The sequence below is a fragment of the Periplaneta americana genome, chromosome 2 (genome assembly GCF_040183065.1).
Source record: "Periplaneta americana isolate PAMFEO1 chromosome 2, P.americana_PAMFEO1_priV1, whole genome shotgun sequence".
In the NCBI taxonomy this organism is placed as follows: domain Eukaryota; kingdom Metazoa; phylum Arthropoda; class Insecta; order Blattodea; family Blattidae; genus Periplaneta; species Periplaneta americana.
Window position 1 is genome coordinate 48,176,409 of NC_091118.1, and position 27,289 is coordinate 48,203,697.

The following is a 27,289-nucleotide window of genomic DNA, read 5'->3' on the forward strand; positions in this document are numbered from 1 at the left end:
TTTATGAGTGTCGGTATTCTTCAATGTAATATTGTTAGAAAGGCGTTGATAAAATTGTAAACTGTAAAAATATTTATGATTAAAAGTCTACACGGCCTTTTTCTTTTCCAATATCTGTAGCAGTGCTCTTATTAATTTTAACACAAGCAGCAGTTCTCATTACGACTTGCGCCAAAGATAAAAGAGTCCCGCCATTATCTTTTTGCCTCTCAAAATACTCTCTTACATTACACACCATCTCTCACGCATGACTCTTTAACGGGGCACCTTGTCCAATATTCTTTGTTCTCACCCTGCCTTTTCTTCCTTCCGACATTGCACAAGTCACCTGTTTAGAAAATCTCGCAGAAACTAGAAAACACACACTAGTCACACACTCTACCAATAACGAGGATAATATGTGTAATATAATTTAAACACAATAATTATCGATGCACTAAAACAATTATGCAACTAAATAATATCTTTAAGTCCACACCTGTGGAGTAACGGTCAGCGCGTCTGGCCGCGAAGCCAGGTGGCCCGGGTTCGAATCCTGGTCGGAGCAAGTTACCTGATTGAGGTTTTTTCCGGGGTTTTCCCTCAACGCAATATGAGCAAATGCTGGGTGCTGGACCCCTGATTCATTTCACTGGCATTATCACCTTCATATCATTCAGACTCTAAATAACCTCAGATGTTGATACAGCGTCGTAAAATAACCCAATAAAAAAAATATATCTGTAATTCACACAAAGCACGCGCTAACCAGCCAACTCAAAGTCATTCCGGGTACTGTATTCACCACTAGGCCGTGGTATTCATATGCAACTTGTAAACATAGACATGGCAACATCATCCCGTTACCATAGTTACGCGTCTCTCGTGATTGGTTGATTTGAATGGTTGCCATGGTAACATGCTAAATGCGCCATTTGTCAGTTTTGAAGTAATTTTGGACAGACCATAGAGGATTATTAAAAAAATAGAATAATGGTCATATTTATTGTGTATAAGTCACCTACTTGCGAACTCTTAATAATCTTTCTCCACTCTTGTGGCCTAAGAACTTGTATTGATTTACAGGCTCATAAAGGCACAAGACCACGACATGGAACAACAAAAGCGTGACACATGCAAGAAGTCCGCACAGGGTTATGGAATTCCAAAAGACCCACAAACTCACATAGATGATACGGCTGAGGATTCCAGTACCTCGGATAGTCCTTCAGACGAGAAGAACGTCTGTCATATTTGTGGGAAGAGGTTTTTAACTGACTTGGAAATCACAAATCATATTAGACAACATCATGAACCTGACGCACTTAAATGTGATATTCGTACTGCAATATCTTCGGGAAAATGTAGTTCGATAAGTGTCACACCTGCCAAGAAGATGAAGAAATCCTTCAAATGTGAAATGTGTGGGATAATTTTCACACGACCAATAAAACTGAGAGAACATGTGCGCATCCATACAGGGGAGAAGCCTTACAAATGCCATGTCTGCGAGAGGGTCTTCAGACAGTCGAGGAAACTGAGGGAACACGTTCGTATTCACACTCGGGAAAATCTTTTCAAATGTGATGTTTGTGGTAAAGAATTTATCAACTCATACCATCTCAAGCGCCACGTATCAATTCATACAGGAGCTAAAGTATATAAATGCGAAGTTTGTGGTAAAGGATTTACTTGTTTCTATCGTTTCGAAAATCACTTGCGTGTTCATACCGGGGAAAAACCGTTTGTATGTGATATTTGTAAGGAATGTTTTAGATCTAAAGTAAATCTTGTTGCTCATGTACGAATTCATTCAAATGAAAATCCTTTCAAATGCCATATATGTGGAAAACAATTCATAGATTCTTACCAACTCAAACGCCATGTACTAATTCACAATAAAGATAAGTCGTACAAATGCAGCGTATGTAACAAGGGTTTTAACTATCAGCGTGTGCTATATAATCACTTGCGAACGCATACTGGGGAGAAGCCATTTGAATGTGATCTGTGTAAGAAGAGCTTTAGGTTTAAGGAAAGTATTACCTCTCATATGACAACTCATACACGAAAGTATTCTTACAAATGCGATACATGTCAGAAGAGTTTCAGATATTCGAACCATTTGAAAATGCACGAAAGAATTCACAGTAGGCACGAAGAAGTAAAATGCGACCTTTTTGGTAAAGATTTTACACAGTTGCAAAGTATTGAAGGACATGTATGCAACGTAGCAGTTTCCCAAACGAGTGTAGATTGATTATATTCGATTTGGTACATTTTGAAATAAGCACTATTAAAGCAGTCATGATAAACTGAAAACAAAAAATATCATGACAAATTCCATTCTCTTGCAAATGAATTATATTTCTGTACTAGTATTTGTGTAAATTATAATAAAATTTCACTGAATTCAATATCCTATAACCTATTGATGATAAGTCATATCCAGTCTTGCTGTTAACCCAATTCTAAACTACCGTGGACATCTTCGATGCCATTAGGCTCTGCTGATATCATACTACGTCTTTTATTATTTCGGTTATTTAACTAACTACCACAGTGTTATAATTTACTGTGCATAAGTTCCTATCTGCGTGTCATGCATATATTTCACACGCCACTGATGGAGAACGAGAAAAGGAAGGGTTTAACATCCTCTTATGACATACACTCACAATGGAGGCAAGGAAGAAATTGCACAGTAAATTCCAGTCTGACTTAGCTATTGATCTCTTACGCATAAAACACTGAAGCGAAGTTATGTACTTTGAATAAAAACAAAACACTCCAGGTTTATTCAAGAGAGGACGCCAAAGGATGTAACAGAGGCTCAGGAATGCATCAACGCAGGAGGAGTCCACATTTATCAATTTTTTTAATAATCTGCTTAGTATCACTTGCACTAAGAGCTTGATTGTTACCAATACAATAGCGTAACTCCGAAATTAAGCATTTTCAGGACCAGTTTATATGAAAGTGTCTCAATATTTTGTTGTTAGAAATAGTTTACAAAATATTTAACATGAATTTGCATATACCCTATATATCGTTGTATAGTCTTCTCACTTTGAGAGGGGAACATAGGTTAAGGGTGTTTGAGAATAAGGTGCTTAGGAAAATATTTGGGGCTATGGGGGATGAAGTTACAGGAGAATGGAGAAAGTTACACAACACAGAACTGCGCGCATTGTATTCACCTGACATAATTAGGAACATTAAATCCGGACTTTTGAGATGGGCAGGGCATGTAGCACGTATGGGCGAATCCAGAAATGCATATAGAGTGTTAGTTGGGAAGTCAGAGGGAAGAAGATCTTTGGGCAGGCCGAGACGTAGATGGGAAGATAATATTAAAATGGATTTGAGGGAGGTGGGATATGATGATGGAGACTGGATTAATCTTGCACAGGATAGGGACCAGTGACGGGCTTATGTGAGGGCGACAATGAACCTCCAGGTTCCTTAGAAGCCAGTAAGTAAATAAGTTTTCTTCTGTAACTTTTGAAAGGAATGTGCGCATTCATAATACTGAGTTCTGACACTTGCTTGGCAGCAGATGATGCGAATTGTTTCACCCAATTTTCTGCTTCAGAATGTGCACTGTCAATCCATTTCCATGAGTGAATTGATTAAAATACCAGTAGTAATACAATTACTTGAGAGAGATTCACATCTGAAAGTCATGCTGTGCCTTGGCAATAATTATCTAGCTAACTATATGGTATTGGTTTACAGGGCTATGGACACACATTTTCCTGATGAAGTGACAGACTTCGAGGTGGACAAAATTTCTGTAGAGTGTCACATTGCGAGTAATGCAGAAGACGTTTATCCTCAAGATCACGCAATATTTACTGCAGACAAGAAGAATTTTAAATGCGATGTTTGCGAAATGATTTTTCCAAAACAGCGTTTTCTTCGAAGGCATCAAATTATTCACTCGTGGAGGAAAGATTTCAGATGCAACGTATGTAACAAAGGTTTCTCACGACGTCCAAATCTGTGTGCGCACGCATTAATTCATACAGGTGAGAAGCGATTCAAATGCTGTATTTGTGAAATGAGTTTTACACGACATCATCGTCATCTTCGAAAACATGAAGCAACACATACTTCTGAAAAACCTTTCAAATGCACAATGAAGAGTTTTAAACTGCTCCAGTATGTCAAGGCTCATATTCTCACACATTCAAAAGTCGACGGGAATGGGTTGACGTCTAATCAGAAAACAACTGATTGCAACAGATGTCATAAGGAGGATAATGTGTATAAGTGTGGTATATGTTGCAAAGATTTTCTGTCCCAACTAATTTTAGATAAACATACACTCACTCATACTAGGAAATAGTCATTCAAATGTTATATTTGAGGTGAAGAATTTAGAGGTCCCTATCGTATGAGAGATCACTTGCTTATTCATTCAGGAGAAAAGCCATTCAAGTGCGATATTTGTGGTAAAGCATTTAGACTGGCCAGAGATCTCAAACGTCATGTACCAGTTCACAGTTGCGGTCAATCCATAAAATGTGATATTTGTGGTCGATTGCTACGTCAAGTGCCTCTGGAAATTCACATGCGCATTCATACTGGGGACAAGCCCTTCGAATGTGATATTTGTAAGAAACATTTTTCGATTAAGAAGAGTGTAAGAGCTCATAATCTTCTGTCACTAGATGATTAAGACGTGTCATTTGCAGCAAGAATTTTCTGAAGTGGTGCAGAATCAAAACATTGGAGTGAAAGACATTTAGAAGAGTTATTTGCAATATCAACTGAAAAAGTCTTCAAGTTGTATAGAACTGTTATTGTATGCGGTAACTTCCTAACCGTAACACCCGACTTTACAGTATACCATATGACTGTTGCATGGGCTGCCACATTACATGCTTTGTAGCTACTGCTGAATCTTAAGTATTACTATGTACAACAACACTACAGAATTAAAAATACTACAAATTAAAGGTCTGCAATATTAAAATACATATACTTAAATTATAGAATTATTATGTTCTTACTAGGTCAGAATATTATATCTACAGTAAGTGGCGTTTTGGATAACAGGGCAAAATATGTTGCAAGAAAGTAGAATAAGGAGAAAAGAGGGTGAAAAAAAAAATTATGGTTTATTTAACAACGCAACTGTCGAGGTTATAGCAGCGTTGCTGGTGTGCCAGAATTTTGTCCCGCAGGAATTCTTTTGCATGCCAATAAATCTACTGACGTGAGCCTGTCGCATTTAAGCACATTTAAATGCCATCGACCTGGGCCAGGATCGAACCCGCAACCTCGAGCACAGAAGGCCAGCGTAGGTAAAGAAAGAGTGGTATAAGTATAGGAGGACTTATAATTACCCTTTCATTTTTAGTAGAACATGAAGATCATTCCATCAATTACATATTCTGTGTAAGATCATTTGGACCATTCTCCTAATTCAAAGTATGTCCTAATCAAGGAATTAATGATTGAGGAAAATGGAAAAAGAAACATTCAAGGGAAACTGGGGCTAAGAATATGAGCTCCAAGCCTGTTGGTCACTTGTCTCACTCTGATTTTCGCTGTTCAATATGGAAGAAAATTAGAGAATTTTGAAAGGGAAGTAAAAAAAGAAAAGGACGTAACGTAATAGCTACCACATGTGGGGGTGGGCGAAGTATGACAGAACAGCAACAGGGCTATTGGCGTAGCTCAGTCGGCTAAGGCACTTGTCTGCCAATCCAGAGTTGCACTTGGGCTGTTACCTGGTTGGGGTTTTCCGAAGTTTTCCCAACTGTAAGGCAAATGTCAGTTAATCCTCGATCCAATCTCGCCAAATATCATCTTCCTATCACCAATACCATCAACGCTAAATAACTCGTAGTTGATACAGCATCGTTAAATAACAAAGTAAAAAAAACCAGTAACAGAACAGGACCACCTAAGATGTTACAGCAATGCATCGGTGAAATTTTGGTCAAAAATGGAAAAATACGTTTTTTAATTTTTCAGTATTTTATTATAAATAAGCTTTCTAGTTTCATGTGGCATTTTTCTCTGGAAAATTTTGGGCAACAAGAAGATAGTAATGTACAATTTTTCACATTTGAATTTTAAAATTCAGTTTTCTCTAATATAGCATGTGTGTATGTGTGTGCGTGCGTGTGTGTTTTTTTACATTACTGCAATGGAGCATACTGGATAAAAAGGGGACACATTTGCATTCAAATCCACTACGCAATACAGTTTTAATGCACTTGTCTTGAAATTCTCAGGAATTGATTCAGGAACACTGAACTAAAAATCTGATTTGAGTTTTTTTTTTTTTTTCATAATGCTAATAATGATCATATAATTTTAAAAAATCTTTGGCGGATAATATAAAATTCCAAAAGAAAAATATCAATATTTAACATTTTTTAAATAGAAAAGTAACAACAGTTTCTTAAAAACCCCAAATCAGTTTGTTTGTATTGGTCTTATGAGCAAATATTAAATTTATGGATAGAAATTTCAAACCATTCATCGCATGGTATCTAGATATTGACGAAATATAAATTTCATTAAAAATTAATATTTCAGGAATGGTACATTATACAGCAATGCAATTCGGCGTATTGTATTAACATTGCATTTTCATGGTCTGGTAAAAATTTGAGTTTTATAGATTAATAAATACAAATTTTAAAATTTTCATCCGTGTACAATGAATGAGGGAAAAGGGAGTCATAGTCCTCGAAAGATAAAGGACCCAAACCCTTGCGCCGTGCAATAACATTCGAGTAAACTTGCCCTGAGTACAGAAAGCAACATGCGAAGGTCAAGGCTCCGATTTCAGAAGTATTTAATATGGAAAATGCCGAAATTTGTATGTGGGTGGGGAGGAGAGAGTAGATCCGTGGCCTATTTCTTTTAGAGCTCATCTCGACATGTCTTAGGAAAGAAAACCACAGGCAGGATGAGTTGTCTCAATTTAGGGGACTAACCAATTAACTGTGAAATGGCTAATAGTAAATATACTGTATAATATGGCCCAATCGGCCACTGCATACGTCCTTTTCACAGTATCCCAGATACTTATAACCAGTGTCTGTCGCTGGATAAATGTATTTCCGGCCTCCGGAAAGTATGTCAAATTGTAGATTAAAGTACATCTAGCTTACGTTGCATTACTCGAGATGGTGAAACTCATAACTACAACCATTAGATTTAAATGTAGAGAATACAACCTACTCCCGGGTAACGAAATATTTACTCAAAATTCCAGCCCTAAATTGCATTACGCTGACATTACTCGTGGTCGCTTGAACTATCAGGATGTTCCGCCACAGAAGATTAGATAAGCGCCCCTGCTTGGACCAGTCAATTATTATGTACAGGGGTCAAAGCATTTGATTGATATATGGTTGAGTCCATTAATATGTACGGGTGTTTATATTTTTAAAGAGAAAAATCTGTTGTGTCAATAAATCATAAAAATCATCATGGAATCTAAACGGATACGTGCACAATATCAACGTGAGTACATGCGTGAGTATCGAAAGCGCAAAAAAGAAGCACAAAACTGTGAAAATGTAAATAGATCAGTGGCAATGAGTAATAACGAACGTACGAAATTGTGTAGGCAACGTAAATTAGAAAGACAAGCAAACGATAGTGGTTCATCAGCATCTATCGTAATAGGCAGCTGTGTAGTAAGTGAAAGTGTGACACAAGTACAAAATACTGAAAATGGCAAACGTGTTAAGAAACGAGTGGCAAAGAGTAACAAGGAACGTACGAGATTATGTAGGCAACGTAAATTAGAAAGACAAATATTAGAGTTTATAAGCCATAATAGTGCATCAACATTTGCTGTTCCTGAATCTACAGACATTAGTGGGGTACGTGAAAATGTTATAGGAGACATAGGCCTACATTACGGTATTAATGAAAGTAAGTACTAACTGTATTTTATTTCTTTAATTCCAGTATAGACGTTTAATGATGATGACACTCGGGAGGAAATTAAACGCATAATAAATATGGGAAATGCCTGTTATTATTCGGTTGAGAAGCTGTTGTCATCCAGTCTGCTGTCAAAAAATCTGAAAGTTAGAATTTATAAAACAGTTTTATTACCGGTTGTTCTCTATGGCTATGAAACTTGGACTCTCACTTTGAGAGAGGAACAGATATTGAGGGTTTTTGAGAATAAGGTTCTTAGGAAAATATTTGGGGCTGAGAGGGATGAAGTTACAGGAGAATGGAGAAAGTTACTCAACGCAGAGCTGCACGCATTGTATCCTTCACCTGACATAATTAGGAACATTAAATCCAGACGTTTGAGATGGGCAGGACATGTAGCACGTATGGGCGAATCCAGAAATGCATATAGAGTGTTAGTTGGGAGGCCAGAGGGGAAAAGATCTGTGGGGAGGCCGAGACGTAGATGGGAAGATAATATTCATATATAATTCATATATGGGGAAGTGCAACAGGAGTCAATAGCATCTTATTACTACAAAAACGAGGGTAATATTCAATAAAAATACCAAGGAATCATGTAGACCACTATTTCCAGAGTTAAAGGTAATGACCAGGGAAAGGATTTATATGTAAATACATATTTACTTATAAAGCTAATATAATTTATATTTTGCATTATCTTTATGTTTCACAATGTGTAGGGTTGAAAAATCCTACTTTTATTTTCCATATTTTTCCATATTTTAGAGTTTAGTACATATTTTCGTTAATTTCCATATATTTTCCATATTTCATATAAAACAGTCCATATTATATTAGGTTTAACAATAAAACAAAACAAAATTCCATTAACTTTTAAAAATACATTTCAACAATAGAGATTTAAACACATGTTCAGTAATCCCTTTAACATCAGAGTTATTTGAAAATTAGCAGACCTATCAACAATGGGAAAGTAAGTTACAAAACTGTATTAATTTAATTTAAAATTTTTAACAGACTTCAGTTGTGCAGCTCAACAGTTAAATGCCAGTCAGAGTACACATAGGTTCAGTTTTGTAAATCATACTATAAAGACGGTAAATATGCCAAAAGTACGTCATTCAGTCAATTTAAAATCAAAACTAACAAGTTACATTTCAGAATTTAAAGAAGATGGTTTATCAACTGACAATAAAATATTATTTTGTAATTTGTGTCAGTGTGCAGTATCATCTACACAAAAGTTCCTGGTGCAACAACACATTACAACTAGTAAACATCAGGCCAACAAACAACTAAATTCCAAGCAGAGACAATTGTTTTTAACACAACCAACAACATCGAATGTAAGATCTGAGTTTAACATCGACCTGTGCCGTTCTCTCATCTCTGCTGATATTCCTCTCTACAAACTAAAGAATAAGGTCTTCAGGGAATTCCTTGAAAAATATACTCAACATACAATCCCGGATGAGTCAACACTTAGGAAGACGTATGCTCCATCCATCTACGATGAGACAATACAGAAGATAAGAGATGAAATTAAAGATAGTTCAATTTGGGTTTCCATTGATGAGACTCCCGACAAAGAAGGTAGACTTGTTGGTAATGTAGTTATTGGTTTGTTAAGTGAACAATATTCTGAACGAATTCTTTTACATTGTGATGTTCTAGAAAAGTGCAATAACAAAACTATAGTTAAACTGTTCAACGAAGCTATGGGTATCCTGTGGCCAAAGGGTATTATGTACGATAATGTGTTATTCTTTATTAGCGATGCTGCCCCTTATATGGTCAAAGCTGGACAAGCATTATCTGTTGTATATCCTAAATTGACTCATTTTACTTGTGTGGCGCATGCATTTCATCGTGTGGCAGAAGTGGTCAGAGACAATTTCCCTAAAGTAGATTTGTTGATTTCATCAGTGAAAAAAGTATTTCTCAAAGCTCCCAGTAGAGTTAACGTGTTGAAAGAAATGTACCCTGAAATTCCATTGCCACCAAAGCCAATTTTAACTAGATGGGGTACATGGCTAGAAGCAGTTGAATATTATGCCGAACATATAGACTCTATTAACAATGTTCTCCTTGCATTGGACTCTGAAGATGCAGTCTCAATTGATACTGCGAAAACAGTTACCTGTGACATAAGTGTGAAGAATGACTTAGCTCACATTCAGCATACATTTTCATGCATCATAAAAACGCTCAAAAGTCTCCAAAATAGGCACCTTTCACTATCTGAAAGTTTTGAAATTATAAATAGTACTGTGGAACAACTGAATCGTGGTAGAGGTAAAGTTGCAGATGCAGTAAGAGCTAAGGTGGACACTGTACTTTCAAAAAACCCTGGATATAAAGAACTACAAAAGGTTGTTGCTGTGATGAGTGGTGAATCAACAGTGAAGATTAACTTGGACTTATCCCCAGCAGACATTGTGAAATTGAATTATGTACCAGTTACTTCTTGTGACGTCGAACGCTCTTTTAGTCAGTATAAATCTATCCTCAGAGACAATAGAAGAAGATTCACTTTTCAGCACTTGAAAGAAATGTTTGTAACCTATTGTTATGGTAACAGACAATAAAAATTGTGTTTTGTTGAAACTACATTGGAAGATAAGGTACGTCCATTATATTTTTTGTTTAGTTTGATTAAAATGTACCAATATTTAACGTACATAGTCATTTTTTTATAATTTTAAGTCCATATTTAATTCCATATTTTGGTAAAAATCCATATTTAATTCCATATTTTGGTAAAAAGAACTACATATATATTTACATATTTCATATATTTTTAGTCCATATAAATCCGTTCCCTGGTAATGACAGTTTACAATCTATTCATTTACAGAACCTTGATATTCCTTAGATCCAACATAGATTTTTATCAGACTAGATCAGATATACATTCCTTCAACACTAGAAATAAAGATAAATTAGATTACACAAGGTGCAGATTGAGTGTGAGCTCAAATACCTGCTTTTTTACTGGCATAAATATATTTAATAAGTTACCATTGGAGGCGAGAAAGTTACCAATAAATAGGTTAAGTCCTGCATATATAGATGGTTGCTGAACAGACCTTTTTATTCAGTGAATGAATTCATGGAGTGTGATGTAAATATTGTATTTTAGAAATGTAACCCTTTCTTTATATTTTAATTTGTCTCTTTGTATTTTAATTATACTTTTTGTCCTTATATAAATGTGTTAACCTACAGCATACTCTGTTTATCTCTCAGTGTTTGTTTTGTTTATTTCTCAGTGTTTGTTTATTTGACTATGTATGTTTATTTGCTTATAATTATTTGTTTACTTGTCTATATTTATTTGTGCTAAGTTTGTTTGTGCATTGTGAGTATATGTGCGTGTGTGTGTATTATCGAACCTGACGATGTCATATCCAGGCCTTGTACACTGGTTTCTGACAAATAAATAAATATTATTATTATTATTATTATTATTATTATTATTATTATTAAAATGGATTTGAGGGAAGTGGGATATGATGGTAGGGACTGGATTAATCTTGCTCAGGATAGGGACCAATGGTGGGCTTATGTGAGGGCGGCAATGAACCTCCAGGTTCCTTAAAAGCCAGTAAGTAAAGTAAGTATAGACGTTTAATGCAAACATTGGATTTTCCTGAAATCACTATTTAGAAGCCAGTGAAACAAAACAAAATTCTGGCTTCTTTGGTGTAGCTCTTCTCCAGAATTAGCAATTTTTATGTTGAAAGTACTTTTTGTGATTGCGAACTAAACCCCGTATCTATCACTATGTACAGATACGGAATTAAAATTTGGAGCGAGTTGTGATGTGAGTTCACTTGTAGGTATGTAGGCAACAATTTCGCATAACTGTCACAAGTAGCATGTATATACAAGGACCCTTGTTTACTGCACATGCGCAAAGCGAAACATACAATAAGGGAGTTCCAAATTTTATTCCGTTTCTGTACATAGGCTATCACAGAAGCCAGTAAATGAATAGAAAATTATTGTGACTTCTTTGGTGTAGCTTTCTGGAGAATTTACCCCCAAATTCGATGGTAAATTTGTTCGTATCTGAGAGATTGCTATAATTCAAACACATTTTCGTCCTTATGTTTGTTATTTTTTATAGCATAATTTCTGTAATACACAATTTATTGTCTTCTTTTTCTTGCAGTTTTTCCCGCTGGATCTACCATTTCCGTGGGAAAAATTTATCAAATTTATTGATTTAGGGACTCTGCGACTTTTCGAACTCACAGCGGGAAAATAATAACATTTTTACAAATTGATAATAATTTAGCGACATCTGCACTTTTTTATAACAGGCATTTAAGATTTGAACTGGTTAGCTATGAAATGTTTATACACAACCATTGCTACAAAGCACTAACGATTTTACATCACGACTTTACATTACCTTCACAATACAGAAATCGCGTAACATAGCCTACAGCATTACAGAAGGCACCTTTATTCATTTACTTTGTTGTACACACAAGCACACACACACATAAGTTAACGAAAATTTGATCACGAACTTGACAGAAAAGTTCATAGAAGCTTGAATATTTCAAATGAATATCGAAAAATATAATCGGTAACAAACTTAATTTGTGTTGTGTATCACTGTTAGAAATATAACTTCATAGTTTGTGACAACGACATATGAATTTAAATTTGAGATTCACATGTTTCCTTTATAATCCTAGCTTCGTCGTAGCAGCAGTTGTATGCACTACGAATGTGCTGCAATACCTATATCAGACATACCGGTACCACTGCCCTCAAGCATTACAAGATCTTCAAGTCAGAAGGGTCTCAAAATATATAAGATTATTTAGGTTTCATGATTTTATTAGTACACGTAAGTTAATAAACTGCAAATCTATCAGCATTGCAGGTAAAAGTGGCGTATTAGAAAACAAATGGAGAAAGTCGATTTACTTTTCGTTTCTGTATTAATCATTCCATATCTTATATTATAATAAGTGTGGATTGGCATACTGAAAGTTGTTTAGAAAAACTAAATGTCAAACTGTTGTTGTCTGAAAATAAAAAAAAGTTTTCTCTTTCTGCAGTCATTGAAGTCATAATATCACATTACATAAATGGTCTGTGTTCTTTTCCTGATATGTTTTGGGTGACTTAGTTTTGTTTCTTCGTAATTGTTAGATAATTTTGCAGTTTGTCTTGACGGTATTAAATGTAATTTTGAGGTCATATTTCATTAGGATGGCGCACCATTTTAAAATAATTAGTGATTCTGATTTCCACACTGGTAACTCGGTTTGAATTCTGATGTGTCCAAGTGGGATTTGTGGTGCATAAAGACGATGATTGGTAGTGGATATTTGCGGGGTACTCCCATTTCTGTTACCATCATTCCACCATTGCTTCATTAATCATCATCTGGCGTTATACATATACATCGAATTCTTTGATGCATCAATGGCAATACTCGGTGGCAACAAGATCTACAGCTATGGTGTGTCTCTCCTAGAGACGAACGCTTGTGTGTATGACGCAAGTCAAGTACTTGTTACAGGGGGAAATAAATTAATGAGTGATTTTTAACATTGATTATGATTACTCATAGTAAACTTATACTATAGCCTATGTTATTAACCATATACTGTATGTTTTTATTATCTACCGTTAAACAAACGTAATATAAATTCTGAATCTGTGTTTTCAGTTATGGTGGATGAAATTAAATTGGAACCTGACCCTGATCCATTGGCTGTAACAAAGAATAATGACGCAGATACGGAAACCAAGAAAAGTTCGTCTATGGTAAAGTATTACTGCATTTTTTCTTGCTCTCATTAGAATTAAACATGGACGAAAAGCACAGATATATACGCCTATGTAGTATTAAATTGGTGAAAAAATGAGAGACAAAAGAAATTTGGTAAATGAAAACAATTTTACAGGTGTGGTGTAAAATGTATTTGTAAATTGACTCCTAATTTTCCGTTCAGTACCTAATCACTCCTGAAATGCAATAAAATAAATAAATAAATTATGTCAGTCTATAAATTTGAAAAAGAAAGTAAATAAGAATGGTTACAATCATCATCATGTACAGCTGTCAAAAAAAAAAAAAGTGGCTGCACTCGTAAACAACAAATAGGCTATTTTTCCAAGTTCACTTCGGATCATGGTGATGTTACACGATGCTCGTGCTTGTAGAAGCAGTTACGGAACTATGGAGTCATTCGATATCTGCGTCTCGAGTAGCGGTAGAGTGCTCGCTTAATGATTGGAAGGTTGTGAGTTCGAGCCTTGTTCAAGTTATCATTTTATTTTGTTATCATTCTTTAGCGATATAAATAATATTCAAGTTAGCATTTGTATTCTGCTTTTGTTCTTTAGCGATATAAATAATATTCACTTTTATCATTTATATTATCATTCTTTAGTGATATAAATAATATTCAAGTTACCATTTATATTCTGTTATCGTTCTTTAGTGATATAAATAATATTCAAGTTATTTATATTCTGTTATCGTTCTTTATCATTATAAATAATATTCAAGTTATCATTTGTATTCTGTTATTGTTCTTTAGCGATATAAATAATATTCAAGTTATCATTAGTATCCTGCTATCGTTCTTTCGTATTCTTTTTCCTCAGGAAAGAAATGTACTGGTTGAACACAAAGATGAAATTAAGTTGGAGTACATTGACTCTGTATGTGACCCCTTATCTCTGGTGAAAACTGAAGAAACTCCAGATGACATGCCATTCCCTTCACCGAAGTGTGAACCTGTGGTAAGTGGGGCTTTGTCGCTGAATTTTGTTACAGTTTGTTTCTTCTCAGTAGGAAATAATATTACATATTTCTTCAGTATTTATTTTTTCTGTTTTTCTTAGGCACAGACTTCGTAGTAGAATGTGCATTTTAATTTTTATTGGATTTTCTGATGTAACAAATATTAATTGTCTCCAGTTTTCTTCTCAACATACAGAAGAAAGTCCACACCGGTGGAGTAACGGTCAGCGCGTCTGGCCGCGAAACCAGGTGGCCCGGGTTCGAATCCCGGTCGGGGCAAATTACCTGGTTGAGGTTTTTTCTGGTGTTTTCCCGCAACCCAACACGAGCAAATGCTGGGTAACTTTCAGTGCTCTACCCCGGACTCATTTCACCAGCATTATCACCTTCATATCATTCAGACGCTAAATAACCTAGATGTTGATACGTCGTAAAATAACCCAATAAAATAAAATAAAAAAATAAAATACAGAAGAAAAAGGTTTTTCTGTAAACTGCCTTTGAATTCATCTCAATAAAACAAGAAAGCAATGCATATTAGCAGAATGCATTTCTGCCACTCGAACAGTTATTGATTTCGTGTTGTGCTACATTTCAATAACCTGCACATTGATGGCTAGCAGTGCTATGTCACTCAAACTCACACATGTGCCCAATACGTTTGTATGATAGTTTCACTGGTGCTATCTCAATATAGCATATCAGTAACTGTTAATAGGAAATTATAGCAGTAAAGTTAATTGTTCATGTTTTGGTAGACTAAACCAAGTAAAAATCGCGCACTTTGAAACAGAAAAAATAATTTTTTTTTGGACAGCTATTCCTAATGGTAGATCTTTATAACGCTAAACAAGTTTGTTAATTCACTGTTATACAGTAGCATGTGAAAAGTACATTTAACACTGAATTTCAATTGTTTACGCCGATGGTTAATTGTTTCCCAGATGTTACATGCAGCAGTTGCAACCAAACAATAGCAGGCCTACTGTTAAAGATGCTGTTTTTGGTAAGAAATGTACTCAAATTAAATAAGTTGCTTCAATAACTATTTCATTGATAGCTATATGAAACAATTAAAAACTAAATTAAATTAAAATATTAGGGAACAGTAGGGTTTTAACCAGGAACTTCTTATTCTGAAGTTCAACGCTCTACCACCGAGCTATAGCATTGGAGAATTTTCAGAATTGTTTCTATACCTGCACGAATGAACAGTTGTCAAATAATAGTGTATGATAGACATGTTAAAATTGATTCTATTTTGTTTATAGAGCTTGTTTCACTCGACCTACGGCCTCGTTTTGCAGTCATCTCTACAACACTTGTCGTAAATAATTATTATTGAATAAATTAAACACTGTGCCATAGCTCACTCGCACATATACAATAGCCATCATTTCTTGGTGTCATCATTTATATTTATAATGATTTCCTTGTCATGAAATATATCTTCATTAGTTATTCCTCTATTAAGTTATATAACAGTAATGTTTGTATTTTCTAGGAGTCGTGTAATGTGGACACAATGAAAGACGAGTTAGTGTTAGAACCATTGTCAGGTGGCGATCACACGAGACGGAGGTAATTATTTTTATAATTGTTCCTTTTTTCTTGTTTTACTGCTTCAACAGCAACGTAGCAATGTATAAAGAGAAGTTATGTGCTATCCACTTCCTTCTTTCTATAACAAACAGAAATTGATATAATCTTCGATTTAGTGAGATGTGGGTATTAGAATATGACCACATTCTTTTTTGTATAAAGAAATTCATTATTTTCATATTATTAAAGGCTCGTTCACAATAAACCGGGAATGGAAACGAGAACGAGAACGGAAATATTGTTAAAGTAAATGTATTCAAATGTAAGCATTCACAATTAATTATTGTGTATGCTCACATTTAAATACATTTATTTTAACATTATTTCCGTTCTCATTCTCGTTGTCGTTTCCATTCCCAGTTTATTGTGAACCAGCCTTAAGACGTGGGAGTTGAGAAATGTTTGGAATATATTACAACATACACTTGGCATTTTCTTGAAATTAATTCTGCAATAAAATATTATTTGAGTCACAGTAGAAAAAAGAACTCATTATTCTTGGATTATTATGCACTTGTTATTTATTCTTTACGTTTTTTGGAAGTTTGACTTTTGATTATATCAGATCACTGCTCTTGAGTGTATGATTTATAGTCTTTGTTTTGACTGAACTGACTAGGTATACTTGAGTGATTTGCCATATTTTCAGTCTCTGTTTTGAGAGCCTTGCAGTTTTTGTTACAAGCCTTTCTTTTACGAGACATTTCTGTGTTCAAAATTTGAATGGTAAATTCTATATGACTTGTTTTTTAAGATTCCCTGTAACTATTTTTAGCAAGGAAGTTCATGTCAATGTATCACAAATTCCTAATCACAGTTTGAATGTTAAGAAAAATAGTACTTCACCTGATTGGGAAACAAAGAAGTACGTGCTTAAAAAAATACTGTTTCATGAAATGAAAATTAGATTAGGGAACACGACGTCACAATTTCATGGATTGAGCTATCTATTATTAAACAGTTGGCTGCTTATATTGATTGATTACAAATCTTCATTCCATAAAAGGACGCTACATATAAACAGATGTATGTGTCTGAAGCCTTTCTTATTGGCGATTCTGCATGTAAACAAATGCACATTTCTGAAGCCCTTTTTATTGGCTGCAGTGCAAAGAACCTCTTTATGGCATCTATAGTCCCGTCGCTCTAATTTCCGGCAGCCAATCACGTTGCCGGTCAGCTACATTTAAACGTGTGTGTCTTGTGATTCGCTGATGCATTTCCTAAGGCTCGTTAAATACTTAATATAATCGCCCGCCATTTTGGCTCTTTCGTTGGGTTCGCAGAAAGCACACGAGGACGTTATTTGCCGCTCAATTATTAGCTCAATTACAGTGCGTTTGATTTATTATCATAGGAGCTACGACATGATAATGTTTAACGGTGCGGCAAATAGATCCCTCGTCTAGTAGTTCGGCAACGAAAGAACAAAAATCGCGAACGATACTACCTATCTAGACTTTATAGAGCCTTCACTTCCTAACACGTAAGCAAAGAGGAGGAGTCATGCCGGGAATAACAGCGTCTCGACTATAGAACTTGACATTAATTCATTTCCTGTCTGAAAGCACATCTGTTATATATATTTTCGAAGTACTAATGGCAAACTTGCTGTTTTTTTTTTATAAACACGAGAAGAAAATATGATATCTGAAGCAGTAATAAAAAAAAGAGAAACTAATAAAGAGTGTTACGAAAAGATGTGATTTGTAGGTAGGGTCGATAGTGGACTATTTCAATGAGGCGTGATAACATAACAAGGAGATTGTATAATGGTACGTCACCACTCAAAACACTAACCCAGTCAATCAGTTTCTGTTACCATTTGCTCCTTGTACTGCATTATAATACTGTGTCAGTGCTGTGCTGTGTTAAATTGCAAGTTTTTAGCATCCTGCGACATATGTATAATAAAGTGCAAGCTATAATGGCTAGGCAGTTGTTGGTAATTCAGGTCTAAATATTATAATTATTGTGTTATGGTAATGCAGAATTCCTGCACGGAAATATCATAAGTACTTCGGTACATCACAATAATATGATATGCGTAAATAATCACTTTGTGATTTAAGACGGCACTCATTCCGTCGGATCCCGGCCACTTAGTCACTCATGATGAGTGCACCTCTGCACATAGCGTGTTGGATATTGTGCCACTGTTAGACATCTGTGACACAATGCATGAGGGTTGGCCACTAAAGAGAAATTAAGAGGTGAAACTTAAACTGAGAGGATTCAATCCGGCATCGGCACTGGAATCCAGTGTAGCTTAGTGGATAAAGCATTAGCATGTAGAGCTGAAAACCCAGGTTCTTGTGCTGGAGAGAATTTTTCTTCGCTCCACCCATCCTTTGTCATCTAAATATTATAAGGTCATAAGGGAAAGTCTGTTACCTGGTGTAGACGCTTCATAATGTAAGTACACAGTCTTGTAAAAATCCCGCGTGCATTTCATGCTTTATGTTAGGCTTTTAGCTTAAAATAATTGTGTTATGTCACGTTATCTATCATTGCCACATATGTGTCGATGCATGCCTCATTTTCTGGGGCAAATGTGAATTTGATGTGCAGAAGGATTTTGCGGTAGGTTTGTTTTGACATGTGAAATCTTCTTCTATGGAATGAGGATTAAGCCTGCACATCTCTCGAGACAATTCAAGATTCTCATTGTGATTGGATTTTGTGTTGATCCTTTGATATTTACAGTTGCTTATGTGTCACAGTTTGATTATTTTTCATGCAGTCGCCCTCGGTAATGTAGTTGGTACAGCACTGGTCTTCTATGCTCGAGTCCACACCTGTGGAGTAACGGTCAGCGCTTTTGGCCGCGAAACCAGGTGGCCCGGGTTCGAATCGCGGTCGGGGCAAGTTACCTGGTTGAGGTTTTTTCCGGGGTTTTCCCTCAACCCAATACGAGCAAATGCTGGGTAACTTTCGGTGCTGGACCCCGGACTCATTTCACCGGCATTATCTCACCTTCATTTTCATTCAGACGTTAAATAACCTAGATGTTGATACAGCGACGTAAAATAACCCAATAAAAAAAAATTCTATGCTCGAGATTGCGAGTTCGATCCCGGCCGAGGTCGATGACATTTAAGTGTGTTTAAATGCGACAGGCTCATGTCAGTAGATTTACTGGCATGTAAAAGAACTCCTGTGGGACAAAATTCCGACACACCGGTGACGCTGATATGACCTCTGTAGTTGCGAGTGTCGTTAAATAAATCATAATTTAATTTTTCTTTTGTTCATGCATTATAATAATATTATGGGAACACTACAAATACACACACTCATTTTTCTTTGTCAGTAAACAAAACTTTGTGGAAATACAGAAGCCTCATTCAAAGCAGTCTGCCTCTGAGAAAAATGAAGAGCTGCGCAAATATTTGGAATGAAACCTATTTTCACTTAACTGTTTTACTGAAAATTACATTACGAGTATGCTTCTCAAGCAGTGTGAAACACCATACATCATTCTGTGAGAACCGGATTAATATTAAACAGCTGGTTGCATTTGTCAGGAAAAAAAAATTTGCATGAAATTGTTGTGGAAACATTTTGAGGAAGCCTCAATAATTAATGCTCCAAGACTTGAAAAGTTTTGTAAGTTATTATCATTCTGAAGGGACATCGAATATCTTCGTATGTTAACATTGGCGTTTTGATTTTCAGTGTTGTTTGGCTACATTCCCATGAAGATGGGAGAACCCTAGAGAGTGACACTCGGTTGAATTCCGTACAAAGCAGTAGCAGTACGAAGCACGTACAACCCTACATTTTACGTTCAGACGAGATACCCTTCAGGTGTGATATTAATGGAAAGAACTTTTACAGTAATCACAAGATTTCACGGTACACAAGAGGATCTAAAGATATTCGTGCCCATTGTTTCAAGCAAACCTCCAGTGAACATGGTATAGGAAAATATTTGCCTGAAAATGTAAAACAAGTGTACTTGTGCTTAATATGTAGCAAGGACTTCAACGAACTCTCTCAGTTAAATGAACATATTCTCACTCACAGTGAGCTAAAGCCTTGGAAATGTGAAATATGTGGTAGAACATTTAGATTGTCTTCCCAACTTAAATGCCATGTACAACTTCACTTTGGTATTAAGCCTTTTAAGTGCAAAATTTGTGGTAAAGAATTTAAATACGCTGACGTATTAAATGTACACATACGCTCGCACACTGGTGAGAATCCTTATACTTGCGATGTATGTGACAAGAACTTCAGGAGTAAGGAAAGTATTAGAATTCATATGCTGTCCCACACAGGTCAGAAACCCTACTTATGCGACATTTGTGGTAAAGGATTTAAGCAATCTAATCATCTGAAAGAACACGTAGCAATTCACAATGGATATAAGCCATTCATATGCGACATCTGTGGAAAGGGCTTGACCCAGTCACATAGTTTGAAAAAGCACTTACGCCTGCATGCAGAGAAGATGCATTTCAAATGTCGTGTGTGTGACAAAAACTTCACTCGTAAGGAAGATCTTACTATTCATATGCGGTGTCACACAGGTGATATTGTTTTCGATTGTGACATTTGTGGTAAGGAATTTATCAGTTATCACCAACTCAAACAGCATGTTCCGATTCATACTGCTGCGAAAGATTACGATTGTAAGTTTTGTGGTAAGAGTTTTAGTCGTCTGCGTTATCTGGATAATCATTTACGTAATATTCACAATACAGAAAAGCCTTTTACTTGTGATATATGCAACAAAAGTTACAAGTATAAGAAAAGTATTATAACACATTTGCGTAGTCATAGTGACCATTAATCTTTCAATTGTTATGTGCGTAGTTGAAAGTTTATAGTTTTAAGTTCGGGATTACGATCGACGTTCGTTTGCTTTGCGTTGCGTTGCGTTACGTTACGTTGCGGTGAAGTACGTAGAAGTTCGACAAATACAAGCTCCTTGTATTTCATTAAGATCAACGTTAGAATGAACGAACGCATGACAGCGTTGTTTCAACATTGTCAAGGTCAAGCTTTCACAAACGCAAAGAAACGTAAGCTGAACGTCAACCAATCACGAATCAGAAGCCCTTCATATGTTTTCACTTCTTCTTTCGTTGTAGATGCGCCATATTGCTACTGAAATATTAAATAAAATCATATTAATTAAAAATTACGTAATACGAGAAACGATCTTTGATTGAATATGTCACGTCACATGAATATATTTCCTCTATATGCCATAAAACACATTTTGTTTAAAATTAAACATTATAGGCAGGAAACATGAAAGCCTTCATAACACGTAATTCAACAATTACATTTCGAATTTCTCCGTAGCGTAATGGTCAAGAGATTGGTCGTGGTGTAGATGGGCCGTGGTTCGAGCCACGGTTAATCTTTTTTTTTTATCTTTTTAATAATTTATTTACATTATTTTAGATACGTTATTTTATTTTAACCCGAAATAAAGAAGCTTTTACCTCACAAATAATATATTCGTAATTCGCACTAGTCCAGTAGGGAAGACTGTTGTACCTTCAGCATATTATAGCTTTGAACATTTTTTGTTTTTTTAATTTTTGCTGCTACCTAGAGGACTCAAATTGAAGTAGATTGTAGAGAAAGTCGCTCAGTAGCTCTGATCGTAATTTCGGTTTGATTTATTGCAAAGTGTGAGTTCTGTGGACGAAACAATTTTTTTAGTACCAGAAGTAAACATTTCGTTCATTGATATATGTTTTCTAACACAAAACCAAGGAATAAAATCTCAATCAGAGAACCCTACTCTGGTTTATGAAGGGGAAATATATTTTAAATATGATTGTCAGTTTTTACAGCTATATTCCCACTTATATTCCATGTGTCCCAAATTAGAAAAGGGTATATTCCAAGGTACATGAACCTGTTGTACCTTCGGACACATTACATAGGCCTATCCCTTTATTTTATTTTTTTTCTCCTTAACAGATCTGTAGAACACGAAAATACTACAGGAAGTTGTAAAGAAAACTTCAATAATTATTTCAAGCTTTTTTCATTTAAAAAATTTCATTTCTCAAAATTAAAAAAAAAAAAAAAAATGTGAAAAGTGTTTCAAGGTACGACAGTCTTCCCTAGTATATGGTTTTATTGATTCGGAACACCTCAAAATCTGTGCCTCATTGGCTGGTCATGATAATATCTTTGAAAATATTGGAGTGCAAGAGGTCAAATGACTTTATTGTCAAATGCCTGGCATTAGAAAACAACAACATATGGTTTTATTATTATTATTATTATTATTATTATTATTATTATTATTATTATTATCGTCATTCTAATTATTCTGTCGTAAAATATTTTTGTAATACCGGTAGGCCTATTTTATTTGTCTCAAAGTTACGATAAAATTCAATGTTTATCATAATCAGCTGACTGACTGACTGCCGTGTGCATTTCAGTACTCATTATGGCCGACAGAGCATGATAGTTGTCACGAACGTCGATCATAATAAACAGCCTCTGAACATTCGGTAGAAATTCAACGTACAGATGAACGCAAACGAACATCGATCGTAATCCCGGCCTAAGGCCTGCTCCCACTTAGTGGAATCGAACCGAACAGTACTTTTGTGTTTTGTCATACAAAAGAGAATAATTCTACAGAAGATTTATTAATTTTTCTTCGTTCAAATTACATTGTTATTTTTGTATACGTACTATTTCAGCAATAACTTTCAATAGTAAACAAATTAAGCCGCCAAGAATTTGTTTTTTCACGAGAGCTTCACGAGAACTTACGATCATGCCTGAAACAAGAAATTCTATTCCAGCAGTGGAATAAATATTCTAGCTCATGAATTCTGTTCTGTTCGATAATCTTCAATTCGATTCAATGCACTGCTTTCTGCTATCTTCCATTTAAATACATTGTGAAGAGAAATTCTGTTCGATTCTATTCTGCCAAGTGAGAGAAGGCCTTTACTCCATCTCAGAGATCACATAGTCATGCCTTCTCGAATAGAAGCCTAGAAACGAAACATTGTTTTTTTAAGTTTTATATTTTAGTTTTTGAAATAATTAAATAGTTAAAGAAACTAAAACAATATTTATAGTGAGAAGTTTACTAAATTATGGTGCAGAAACATGGAATATGAATGCAAATTTAAAATCAACATTACAGTTAACAGAAATGGATTTTTAAGATGATCAGCCCAGTAGTGCTCTAAACTCGATGTAATCAGAAATGAAAGGATGAGAGAAAAGTTGAACTTAATAAATTCTGTTATACATTTTATGGAAACTAACTAATTTCAATGGCTTGCACGCCTGCCGAGTTAGCTCTCTGGTATCGCGTCTGCCTCCAGACTAGTCAGCCTGGGTTCGATTCCTAGCGGGGTCAGAGATTTTTGTGTAAAATTTCTACCTCGGGACTAGGAGAGGTGGCAGTGCACAACTTCTAATCACTGGATTGTTCACCAGTATGCCTGAGTTAAAAACCCAAATCTTTCCTCAATGCATATGAAGAGGAGCCATATATCACTGTTGATAGTGATTCGTCTGTCAGACAGGGACGTTAAGTCTGGTGTCCCCCTTGATGTTATACGACAGGAATAGGCTATGTGCCGGTACTGGGTTTCTCCTTCTCCCTTCCTCATCATCCTCGCCCATTCCCTACACTACACTTACACATAGACTCACCTAGTATATGACATAACTCTTCACAGATACACATAATGCATAGCATGGCCTACCAAAGTGGCGTGTAACTTGAAAATGGGTCACAATCCTGCCATCTATCCGCAATATGCGGAACCCGAGTCACGGAAGTGAAGTGGGTAGGCATTGGATAAACACATTGGTTCCATGTGTAAAAAGAATGAATCCAAATAGGTCATCAAAGTGCAGTTTAGAATGGGTCCAACTAGGAAGAAAAGAGGAGAAAGACCTGAGAAAACATGGCTGCAAGGTGTTGTTGGTATGAAGGAAGTAAGAGAATGTAAGAATGGTTACTGCGAAGATAGAAACCAATGAAGGAAGAAAATTTCTATTGTATAAAAATTGGACATAGACATGTGTTTACATTTAAAATATGTATATGTATGTATGTTACACGTAAATTAAAATTCAAAGAAAGGAATTAAATGTGGCATTATATAGAGTGGTTCATAATTCGCACAGTGAAACTTCTCATCAATAATCCTTGTTCAAAATCCACTCGAAATTATTCTTGTCAGTGTTTGATAACATTGTTTTATGAAATCTTTGCATACTTGCAGAATTGAAACTTAATACTTAAGGGTTAGAAACCAGATAATAAACCAGGTAATGCCTTCATTCCTTTTCTTTGTTCTTTACGACATTCATTTATTATCATCATCGTCCTGTAGCCCTACAGCCTTAGCTTCTCTGATGAGAGATGCTATTCTTCTTGCGTCAAAGCCTTGTTCCTCATCTTTTCACTCCCAGTTGTCTCAGGTCTTCTACCACGTCATTAGTCCATCTAAGCCTGGGTATCCTTTCCTCTTACAATCTAATTTCCCGTCCATAATCCTTTTAACCATTATTCATTTGTTAAAATTATACCTGTACTTGTTGCACTTGTAATTTGTATAATGAGGGACAACAATAGTTGAGCGACTCGAGTTTTTTCTAAGTCAAAGAATGCCAAACTGTGCATGCTCCGAGTCTAAAGGTTTCGGTCATATGTTGACGAGATATTCGCTTCCCTTTTCTGATAAAATATTGCATATCTGTGCTGAGAAGGAATTAAAACTATAGCATCTTATGAACTGCACTACAGATCCTGAAACATTTTTGCTCGCTCAACAGTAATTATGTCCCTCACTGTACACTGCCAAAAAAAAGTGGCCGCACTCGTGAACAGCAAATATTTTCGGATAATGGTGATGTTACATGATGCTTGCGCTTATAGAAATAGTTTCGGAACCAAGATGTTTATGCAGGAGTCATTCACATCTGCATCTCATAGAGCAGCGATAATGTATTCGCTTAATAATGCATAGATTGAAAGTTCGAGCCTTGTGCAAGTTATCACTTTATTTCGTTATACTTATTTAGCAATATAAATAATATTCAAGTTATCATTTATATTCTGTTACCGTTCCTCAGTGTTATAAATAATATTCAAGTTATCATTCATATTCTGATATCGTTGTTCAGTGTTATAAATAATATTCAAGGTGTCATTTTATTTTGTTATCGTTAACTTGATCATACAGTATATACCTGAATCCACATTTCATGGGAAAAATCACACCTCTTTTTGTTTCAGACAGTTCTTTCCACGTCTGCTTCAATATTTGCTACTTTTAGCCTTAAATCAGGTTCAGGAAACAAAGTATTGAAAATGTTTGTTCACAAAGATATGTGCTACAAAATGGAACGATGTATTTCAATGCCTTTTCACCTATTGTCTTACACTCAGAAAATACCTTCACCCAGCACTGATCTAGTGTACATTCTTTGAAAAATATTTTAAATGAGCCATTACAAGTAACATCCTCCTCAGACAAAGTTTTTAATTGTACCGGTACCACACCATGCTCGAAAGGATTACTTATCCTTGAGTTTTCAGAATATGATGGAGTGACATAATCTCTGAAGCTAGTCACTAAATCATTCAGATGATCTGTTGAAATTTTTTTGGCAATTTTTCATTAGTGAACTACAGAAATGACTTCATTGTTGGGAAGATGCTGAGACTACCACTTTCAACTTGAATTGCCCACAGCTATATTTTTATAATTGCTGCCTCAATCCTGTCTCCAACATCAATAATATTCATACCACTACCTTGAAGACTTATATTGAGTGTGTTCAAGTACGCAAAAATATCTGCTAAGTAGGCTGCCATAGACAATCAAGAGAAGTTACTCAACTGATCACATGGAAATTTAATATTACTCAGAAATAATCTTACTTCATCATTTGTGCATACAGAAGTGCATTGGTTAACCAGAGGAAAAATTTTGCATCGATTCTTTGCAAAATTGAGTGGGTTATAAATTATGAGATGTAAATAATGCCGTGGACCCCCTAAATTTGTGCCACGGACCTCCAGGAGTTCGCGGATCACCAGTTGGGAAACATTGAATTCGTAAGGTTTAAATTAGCGCAGAGTTAGTTCTGGTGATTTTGGAAGAGAAAATCCATTGCATTGCCTTATTACAAACCACTATTTACATCGAAAGGCAAGAAAATCACCAGCCTTTGCCCACCGTATATGCAAGGCATACTAAAAGCCTAAACTAACCCAACCTTACACAGATTTGATATGCAAGGCATAACAAAAGCCTAAAGTATGTACGTATCTATCCAATGCCTACCCACTTCACTTTACGTGATTTGGGTTCCGCATATTGCGGATACAAAAGCCTAAAGTAACCTAACCTAATGTATATGCAAGGCATAGCGTGAGTGTAAACTAGCGTGAAACTTTCGTAATGTCACCAAAGTTATGTTGGTATGACTGAGGAAAGAGCTCTGAACACTTGAAGGTATATAAGAGGAGTACGAGGAACTAACTGTGCTAATGTAACCAAAATATTATTTTGTGGGTGATTTGAGTGTGCATGAAAGTACGGTTTGCAAGATAGTCAAGAGGACTTTTACTGCATATTACGATTATACTTCGCTCCATTTTCTCCTTGGGCCATTCCATACAAAATTTTAAGAATAGCCTATGCCAGTAATGTCATGGATTTTTATTTACCGTATTTTAGTAGATATTTTACGACGCTTTATCAACATTTGAAGTTATTATGCATCTGAATGAGATGAAGGTGATAATGCCGTTGAAATGAGTCCGGGGTCCAGCATCGAAAGTTACCCAACATCTCCTTATATTGGGTTGAGGAAAAACCCCGGAAAAAACCTCAACCAGGTAACTTGCCCCGACTGGGAATCGAACCCGGGCCACCTGGTTTCGCGGCCAGACGTGCAAACCGTTACTCCACAGGTGTGGACTAATGTCATGAATTTTTTTAGGTCTTTTAATATAATAATGGCATTATAAAAATA

At 35.6% G+C, this 27,289-nt stretch overlaps 2 protein-coding genes across 6 annotated transcripts in view; both read left to right on the forward strand.

Annotated features, from left to right (window-relative positions):
- Positions 1–5,280, forward strand: part of LOC138693242 (zinc finger protein 271-like) — a 35,546-nt gene extending 30,266 nt beyond the window's left edge. Inside the window, exon 10 of one of the 4 annotated variants that reach the window (XM_069817098.1) lies at positions 1,066–1,574. Coding sequence is in view for 3 of the 4 variants with exons in the window: in XM_069817083.1 (XP_069673184.1) it covers positions 1,066–2,239 (1,174 nt within the window). In the remaining variant the exon portion in view is untranslated. Of the gene's footprint in view, positions 1–1,065; positions 2,415–3,717 lie in introns of those variants that run through there. The other 3 variants (XM_069817090.1, XM_069817083.1, XM_069817072.1) reach the window with 3 other exon arrangements.
- A 1,776-nt stretch (positions 5,281–7,056) lies between these two features.
- LOC138693380 (zinc finger protein ZFP2-like) overlaps positions 7,057–27,289 on the forward strand; it is a 34,578-nt gene continuing 14,345 nt past the window's right edge. The window contains exons 1-5 of one of the 2 annotated variants that reach the window (XM_069817330.1): positions 7,057–7,890; positions 13,604–13,701; positions 14,548–14,685; positions 16,191–16,267; positions 19,967–24,768. In XM_069817330.1, the coding sequence (XP_069673431.1) occupies positions 7,440–7,890; positions 13,604–13,701; positions 14,548–14,685; positions 16,191–16,267; positions 19,967–21,086 (1,884 nt within the window). In that variant the 5' untranslated portion in view covers positions 7,057–7,439 and the 3' untranslated portion in view covers positions 21,087–24,768. Of the gene's footprint in view, positions 7,891–13,603; positions 13,702–14,547; positions 14,686–16,190; positions 16,268–19,966; positions 24,769–27,289 lie in introns of those variants that run through there. The other variant, XM_069817321.1, reaches the window with a different exon arrangement.